At 37.2% G+C, this 9,548-nt stretch overlaps 1 protein-coding gene across 1 annotated transcript; it reads left to right on the forward strand.

The window, feature by feature from the left end:
- The first annotated feature begins 1,840 nt into the window (after window positions 1–1,840).
- NMUR2 (neuromedin U receptor 2) lies at window positions 1,841–7,617 on the forward strand. The gene is made up of 4 exons (XM_014052434.2): window positions 1,841–2,560; window positions 3,816–3,900; window positions 4,654–4,779; window positions 7,424–7,617. Exons 1-4 carry the CDS (start codon window positions 1,841–1,843, stop codon window positions 7,615–7,617), a joined length of 1,125 nt encoding a protein of 374 aa, XP_013907909.2.
- Window positions 7,618–9,548: the final 1,931 nt, after the last annotated feature.

Below are 9,548 nucleotides of genomic sequence, written 5' to 3' on the forward strand. Positions count from 1 at the left end.
GTGTGTGTGTGTGTGTGTGTGTGTGTGCGCGCGTGTGCGTGTGCATGTGTTTATATATATATAAACAAAAGGGAAAAATATGGTGGAAAGGAGATTAAAAAAGGAAAAAAGTTGAAAGGGAAAAAAAGACAAAGGTGTGTCTGGCAACCTTTTAGTGTGCCTGGAGCAGGCCTGCGCATTCCTCAGGAGCCAGTTCTAAAAACATCTCTTTGGAAGTTTGACCTAAGGGGATCCATGATAGGAGAGAAATGCTACACTGGGGGTGTTGGTGCAGGAACTTTCAGTCCTGGCTTTGTGTTACTGTGTGTCACTTGACTTCTAGTAAATTATACCTTTCTCATCCAAATGGGGTGTGAAGGTTTGTTTTTTTACTTAGAAGCCCCCAAGCTGAGGCAGGACTGACAAGGGGATTGCCAAATATTTCCTTTTAATACATCAGAGCACAGATTTCAGAATTTCTTCAGTTCAGATATGAATATAGTGCATAGTAAAGTATCAGTGGCTAAGACGCTGAGCTTGTCAATCAGAAAGGTCTGCATTTCGGTGGTTGAAATCCCTAGTGCCGTGTAATGGAGTGAGCTCCCGTTACTTGTCCCAGCTTCTGCCAACCGAGCAGTTTGAAAGCATGTCAAAATTCAAGTAGAAAAAATAGAAACCACCTTTGGTGGGAAGGTAACTGTGTTCCATATGCCTTTGGTGTTTAGTCATGCCGGCCACATGACCACGGAGACATCTTTGGACAATGCTGGCTCTTTGGCTTTGAAATGGAAATGAGCACCTCCCTCTAGAGTCAAGAACAATTAGCACATATGTGTGAGTGGAACCTTTATCTTTACCTAAAGTATTCTCTTATTCTAAGTTCAAACAACAACACAAAACTATCATATAAAAATATATAGTAAATCCATCAAGAATAACAAGGTTAGACTGGATTTCATCTGATGTTATTATCTATTTTACATTTCTACTAATTTATTATAAAAAATAACACGATGCCACCACATAGTATCCAGGCAAATCCAGGCATTGATGATATATATATTTTTAATTGTAGGGTAGCTGTGCTTTTGTACGTATGTTTTAAACAAGATGGGTAGTTTGGATCTGCATGAATGGGGTACTATTATACCGTATGAATTTCCAATTTGACATATAATATATAAAGTGCAGCACCAGCCAATTCATGACTCTCTCCAATTATCTTAATGTTTGATCTCTATCTGGTTCTCTTTATTGCAGTTGCTTGTTCAGATGCTAAGCATCCAGATCACGAAGGACTAAATGGCTACAAGATGCAAGCTTTAATTTTAGAATTATTTTATTTTTTTATAGCTACAGCTTCTACTTCAGAAAAAAAATGAATCATAGCATAGCATAGTTAAGCATTAGCATTTAGCTTGTATTTCTCCCTTTCTGGGATTATTATTCACAAACTAAGGATTTTGTAGATAGTCTTATATCAACGATTCAGATTTTAAGTTTCATTCCTCCCCGTTCCTTAACTTTACCTCTTATTCAGTATATGTTTCTTTCAATAAAGATGAGGTGAATAGTCAAGAAAATCTTGATCAACATATAATTTGATTCATGCAGCTAGCCAATGAGTATCTGTGAAAGGAGGAGCTTACTCTTGAAAAGGCTCTTCAAAGGAAATTATTATAACACAAATATACTGAGACACATCCACAAACAGCTTCCAGTCTGAAAGGAGATTCTCTAGTTGTGTTTGTCTCCATCTTTGCTGCTCTCCCCTTCCGGTCATTTCTCAAGCCAACTACTCTTGGGTAATGTAAATAAAACTGGAACCAGAAAAGAGATTGTTCTATCCACAGCTCCTACAATGGATTGTACCACAAATATATCTCAATACGTTCACAGGATGGAAGAATCAGAACCACTAAGAAAATATTTTAATAGCACTGAAGACTATCTTCTTTTTCTATATGGACCAAAACACAGCCACCTGTCCTTGCCTATGACTTGGATTTACGCTCTGCTCTTCATAGTTGGTGTGTCTGGCAACCTTTTAGTGTGCTTGGTGATTCTCAAGCACAGGAACATGCAAACACCCACTAATTGCTATCTCTTTAGCCTTGCTATTTCAGACCTGCTGGTATTACTCTTTGGGATGCCTTTGGAAGTTTATGAAATGTGGAGCAACTACCCTTTCTTATTCGGACCAGTGGGCTGCTACTTTAAAACAGCTTTTTTCGAGACGGTGTGCTTTGCTTCTATCCTGATCATCACCATGGTTAGCATAGAGAGATATATGGCCATTCTACACCCCTTCCGAGCCAGGTTGAAAAATACCCAGCAGCGAGCTCTGAGGATCATCCTTACCCTATGGCTTCTCTCAATCATCTTCTCTCTTCCCAATACCAGCATCCATGGCATAAAGCTACAGTATTTTCCAAATCGTACAGAGGTCCCTGGTTCTGCAATTTGTACTGTGGTCTATTCTATGTGGATTTACAACTGGATCATCCAGTTAACTTCTCTCTTGTTTTATGTGCTTCCAATGAGTGTCATCAGTATCCTCTACTGCCTGATGGGGTTGAAAGTGAGTCCTGACTAAACTATGCCTCGCTTTTCTCTAGTTTATTTGATAGTGCACCTCATTTAACATGGTTACAACTGATACTTTATGCATCTTTTTCTAATTATTTTTATCCCTGTATCTTTTTTTCCCACCTGTTTAAACAGTATCTGTTATTCTGTGCTATCATATAGTATACTAAGCAATAATGCAGGGCTTTTATGAACAGGTTTCATTCTGATTTTAATTAGAAGCACATGCATTAATTCTGGAATCCTACTACATGCATGCATTATTCCTTAATAAATAATTATTGGGCTGTATTCTAGATTTAAAAAAAAGTTTCTAAGCCTCTGACATAACAAGGATAATATATTAAGCTCAAATAAATGTTTTGCTAGTAGCCACAGATTTGTTATTCTCTTGTATAAGTGGTTGGAGTTTACTTTAAGTTTACTTTTTGGGCAACATAGTTTTAGAACTGCATCCAGACACTTGGTAGAGAAAATGATTTAAACAGCATTGTGGTTATTTAGTTTCTGAGAAATGTAACTTAATTTCATTTGATGTGTTTAAAAAAACAACGTGTCTCTAGTTTTTCCAGAAAAATATATGGGAAATTCACTTGGAGCTAACAATTCATATTATAGCATTATTCAGCATGTGAAGGGTAGAATTAGTTTTTTCTTTCAAGAAAAATACAGATTAGTACCACAATTAGTTGGAAGGCAGCACTGACTGGACACTGCCCATTTTTTTTTCACTTGTTCCCAAGGCTTTTATTTATTTCTCTTGATCACAAGCAAGAAAATGTGAAAATGTTTACCCAAAGGATTTCTCTATATGTGTTTGTGAGCAAAAGGTGGGCGGGGAGACCCTCAGAATTTTGGAATTATTTCACTAGAATCTTATTCTGCACAATGGCATAAAGTAAAACCTTGAGAAAAATATACCAGAAGAAACAGTGTTTTTATCTATGTATTACACTACATTATCCTCTGTTGCATTTGCTGAGTTATCCTGAATACCACTTCAGTTCTATTATGTATCCTTACAATCCTACAAGCAAGGAAAATTTTACCTAAGTGACTTTGCTTTATTTATCAAAGTAGGTAGGATGAATAGATAATGATCTCAAACAGGTTGCATTGATCAACAACTTTAGAAAAAGTAGTTACAATATGAGCAAATCTGATGGAAAGACTGACTGATTGAACTGACTTTCTGAGATGTCATCAGATCAATTCCTTTGATTTTTCTTACTTTTCCTTCCTATTAGTTGAGAAGAGACAGATCCTTGGAAGTAAAAGAAATGCAGATGAATATTAAACAATCGTCCAGAAAGTCTATCACAAAGATGCTATGTGAGTACAAAATGGTGGTTTTGTATTATTGACATATTATTAAGCAGGTAAGTCTAGAATAATATATTTTAGAAGACCATTAGATATTATCTAAATAGGAATCAGGGTCCAGCTTGTTATTCATTACGGAAGATTTCAGAAAGGAAGGAAACAAGAATGAAGGTAGCAGAAGGAAAGAAGAATGGAGTATCTGCTGTCTGAGAAGACATTATTGTTCTAATTCCAGATAAACGAGACTGTTCTGGGGAACTGCTTTATTGATCAGGACAAATATATGGCATGTACTTTTGTCAATAAATTTTGATTCATTGGGTCCAGAAAAATCTTGCCGTAATCCTATTTCTCCTTCTAAGACAGGGGTGTCAACTTGAGATGACACGTCATCATGTGACATATCACAACTTTTTCCCCCTTTGCTAAACTGGAGGTGGATGTGGCCAGTGTGTGATGCATCTGGCCCATGGGCTGCAAGTTTGACACCCCTGCACTTTGATGGTAGAAGCACATTTGTGTAAGTCTACCCAACTAGACAGAATGTTGCCTTGTCTGTATTCAGCCTTGCATTACCAAGAAAGTTTTTCTATTTCTCCTTCACTTTTCCAAATCTGGATAAACGAAATACAATTTATATATATTTAATATAAAAAGATGTATTAAATACATTCCCAGAGCTCACCCAGGTTTTGATCAGTTGGGAACACATTAAACCAAGAAAGCATGCACTTTACTCTCCTCTCATTCTCTCTCTGACAGTTGTCCTAGTAATCGTTTTTGGGGTATGTTGGGCCCCATTCCACACAGATCGTCTTTTCTACAGCTTTGTTGCAACCTGGACAGAACCTCTTGCAAATATATTCAACCTTATTCATGTGGTTTCAGGTAATATTTCAAGTTGAATATAACATTGACCCTAAATATTTTCTCAGACTGAACAGGAAATAGGATTCTGCAAGATGTATAGACCCCAAGCACATAAGGAAGAAAGTGTTCTGGATCAGGTTAACCAATCAATCCAGTGGGAGCTTCCCCCTCAGTCTCAGCAGAAGTTTGTTGCCATGACTTTGGTTCTCATGCTGCTTCTGGTCAATGCTTTGTCTAGCGGATTAGGGCACCACATTCCAGTGCATTGTAACTCCCCTTCCCCCAATGAGTGGCAACTAAGAAATAAAGTGAACGTAAACATGGCTTTGGCTCACACCGTTTCGAAGTTGACACAGGGCTAACAATAAGGTGTAGATGCAGGCTTCTGTAGTTTGGGATTGGCTCCTATTATCCTCTAAGTAGTGCAAGGTATAAAAAGAAACCAAACCATTATTTTGTATTTGTTTTAATCTGTTCAGTTCAATTTTTTGATCAGCCAACCAGCCAGGGAACACTGGCTGCCTGCTGGAAACAAGAACCAAGAAAGTAAAGAGAGCAAGTACATACACAGAGTCAATGCCTATCCTTTGTTGTATATTGGGATAATTTGGATGAGAATTGGTCTAAATTTGTGCTGAAGTCATGGCTTTTTTTAAATGAGAATTTGCAGAAGTGCTATCATGTGGATTGTTTGGATTCAAATAATTAAGAAAAAACAGAGTCTCTAAATGTCACTGTGAACTAGAGTAAGCACTTTTGCTATTAAATATATGCAAAGTCATTACAAATGCTAGTAGACCATCTCTAATGGTATCAATTTCATTTCTAACATGTAGCAATAAGATCTGATGCTATATTCCAGCCTGTAATCGGTCAAATGCAGAATGCAGAAGAGTGGTTAGTTTTCTTGATCTACATTTTGTTGATGCAGCTTATTGTGTAGCAGCTGCATCATATTCACATTCAAGACTCCCAGATCTTTTTGAATGTGCTACTTCCTAGTATAGTTCAACTTCCGGTTTCTCTGTATTCCCTTGTTCGAAGATAGGATCAGCATTTGCTCCTCTCCAATACTGTGTCACTAGGTTAGGTTTATCTCTGTGATTTGTCAAAATCAGCGAAGGGGTTCAATAAAACATTGCAACAAAACACTTTGCAAATACAATCATAAATGCTTCTATCCTTCCTTTTTCTCCCACCCTTTGAGAATTTTTTCATCCAAATTGGGACTATTCCATATGACAATAAATCTGGCAATTAAAAGTGGGGAGGCGATGTCGAAAAAAATCTGTAGATTTTTTTACCATATACCAAGTATATGGTAAAAAGATCCTATCTGTGCAATTGTATGCAGTGGTATAAAGATGGTATATCCCAAAATGGACATTTCTAGCTGTTATGTAATACTTTAGCCAGAAGGAAATATTTGTCAGGATTCCAAATAGCATCCAAAATTAAATCAGAGTCCAAGGCAAAGTATTTGTCAAAGTTCCAATTTATTAAGAGAGCCATGTTGGCACATCTGGGAAAAATCTGAAAGCTTCCTGGTTTTCCGCACTCAGTTGAAAGTTCATGATCTTGCCCCCCCCCACACACACACACAAGTCCATTACATGGTCCAATCTTCCACTGCCATGCTGGCAGTTCCACCCATCCAGTTCTGGAGAGGTACAGAGGTGTAGAGACAAAGGATGACCCTGGATTTTAGAAAGGAATTTTATTTTGGTTACATAGCATTTAACTCCGTACCATCCTCCCTCAAATTTTCCCATAATAGAAATGGCATAGTAGAATAATAGAAAGTGTGGCAGGCCAAAGACCCAAAAGGAATATGGCTGCAGGCCTGACAATATTATCATGTTATTGTAATGATTTTATGAATGGTTACAGTATCTCCCAACCTTGGCAACTTCCAGATGTGTGAATGTCAACTCCCAGAATTTTTGTCTATGACAGTGTTAGCTATAGAATTATGGGAGTTGAAGTCCACCCATATGGAAATTGCCAATTTGGGGAAACTGGTTTAGATTTTCCTTGCAGTTGGGAGCACTTTAAAAAAAAAAATTTAATCTTAGAGAACAGTTAATACAGTTGAAGTAACAGTTTTGAGTCAGTAGAAACTATGTTTTAGAAAGATATGATCACATATAGCTAATCATATTTCTATCAACTGGTTAAACTGGAGACATGATCACAGTGTTCCAATATCTCTGCCACAAAGGCTGCCACAAAGAAGAGGGAGTCAACTTTGGAGAATAGTTCTCCAAAGCACCCGAGGGCAGGATAAGAAGCAATGGGTGGAAACTAATCAAGGAGAGAAGCAACTTAGAAGTAAGGAGACATTTCCTGACAGTTAGAACAATTAATCAGTGGAACAACTTTCCTCCAGAAATTGTGAATGCTCCAACACTGGAAGTTTTTAAGAAGATGTTCGATAACCATTTGTCTGAAGTAGTGTAGGCTTTCCTGCCTAAGCAGGGGGTTAGACTAGAAGACCTCCAAGGTTCCTTCCAACTCTGTTATTCTATTATTATAAACTGAGATAAGTATCCTAAAACATTTGTACACTTTTCTCTCCCTGATATATTTTTTTCAAATTGTTGTGATTTTACCTGTTGTTTTCATCTATCTCTCATTCACTCACTCATTCACTCTCCTGTAGGTGTTTTCTTCTATTTGAGTTCTGCCGTGAATCCCATAATCTATCATGTGTTCTCCCAGCGTTTTAGGATGGCTTTCCTAAGTGTCATCTTTCCTCAGTGTAAATACTGGCACCCCAGACGTCCCACAAGCCATCCCACATCTCAGCAAAGTGTTTTCACATTGGGTGAAACCCAACAAAGCAGGATATTCTGAAGAGTGGAGTCACCCAAGAACCAAATGGAAACAATGCTTTTGACCCTAAGAGATTCCAAGTATTATTCATTGTTGAAATAGTATACAATTCAATTCAAACTTTTATTGTCAGAGTACAACATGAGTACAATGAGATTGGCTGAGACTCCCTTGGTGCACCCCCCCCCAACACAATACAACTCACAATGAAAGACAAAAAATCCCTAGTCCAGTGAATTCTACTAACAAACACCCAGTCCTATTGCACTATGTGAACTCATTGCACGATGTGCCAGCCTGCAAGTTAACCGTACTATGTTGTTGTAGGTTATTTTTCATTCAGGAGTCTGACAGCCCACGGATTAAAAAGTGTTCTTCAGCCTGTTTGTGTGGCTGCCTATGCTTCTATATCTCCTTCCAGATGATAGGAGAATAAAGAAGGGCTGACCAATGTGTGAGTCGTCCCTGAGGATTTTCCTTACTCTTCTAAGGCAACGAGCCCTGGCAACATTATCTAGTGTTATCAGTGGACAGCCCACAATGTTTTGTGCTGTTCTCACCATCCTCTGTAATGTCTTTGTATCCACAACTATCAAGCCAGCATACCACACCGTAATGCAATGAGTGAGGACACTTTCTATTGTGAACCAGTAAAAGGATGTCATCAGTTGTTGTTCCTCTTTATTTTTTCACGATGCAATATTAGTAAATTATTTTCATAAAATGATTATCCCTTACAATCCAATGGATTTAAAATAATCCAGAAGGTTAAAACATAAAATACTATACCATTTTGATTAGCAATAAAATATCCATATACAGTCATGAGTATTAATAAGAACTACTTAGCTTTTTCTAGTGGGGAAAAGCCCAAGCAAAGAGGTAACTTTTAATGTATTGCATATTGGACATTTCCTGAACTATAAAAGGTAGTTTATTCTGAATTGGTTTGAGCCATTTTTCCAGGTGGCGAAGAAACTGGCCATTGATCACTTTTTTCATATATGAGAAACATATAAGAAAATAGGTAAAAGATTAAACAAGCGGGATCCGAAATATACAGTATAGATGAGTAAGCGTGTTTGTGCAGAATGTTAATATAGCTGAATTTTGAAGTTAGCCTATGGACATTATCTTTGGCAAGAAGAAGAATTGACTTGTACTCTAGAATTTGTTTATATGATAAAAACAGATTAAATGAACAAAGTGCATTTGTTCTCTATCAGTGTGCCTCGAATGTAGCCCAATGTTTTTCCATGTGAATGTCATGAGAATAAGAAAAATAACAACAGCTACATGCACTTATCTCTATTTAACAAAATGTTCTTTTCTAAAAGCCTGGTAATGCTACACAATGGCTCATTATCTTTTATTCTATAAATAAAGCCTGTCTATTGCTGAAAGAAGGTAAATAAAAGTATATTAGTTTTTAAAAAAAGAACAAAATATTCCATGTAATGTCATGATGTCTTTATATTATAAATGTAAAAGATGCATGTTTCTGCTGCTCTTTCAAAACAATTCCAAGCGGTGCTGCAACACATACCACTTTGGAAGATTATGGCATTTTGGATCCAAAGAAATTCATGACAAATTTCTTTTGCACCTCTGGCTATGTCACTGAAGAGCAACCTGTGTTGTGTCTTTCTTCCAGAGTTAGCAGACCTATTGCGGACAAAAATGTTTTTGTGGTTCTGAGCAGGCATCCTTTACCATCACTGTGAGAGCCTGGGTACTGTTAATTAGTTCTTGATACCTTATGAAACTGGAGAACAAAATCTCAGTATTGTGTTGGCTTTAATTTTTAGAATGCTGGTTACTTTTTATTTTTTTAAAAAAAATTCTCCAAAGTCTTTCTTCTGCTGCTACTGTCAGATTTATCCCTTGAGATATGTCTATTGATCCCTCGGAGAAATAGCAGTGCTATTTTCATTGCTGAAAACTGATCCCTA

This window comes from Thamnophis sirtalis, unplaced genomic scaffold, assembly GCF_051295495.1.
Source record: "Thamnophis sirtalis isolate CommonGarterSnake01/CBP01778 unplaced genomic scaffold, rThaSir2_p1.2 scaffold_3, whole genome shotgun sequence".
NCBI classification, from domain to species: Eukaryota; Metazoa; Chordata; class Lepidosauria; order Squamata; family Natricidae; genus Thamnophis; species Thamnophis sirtalis.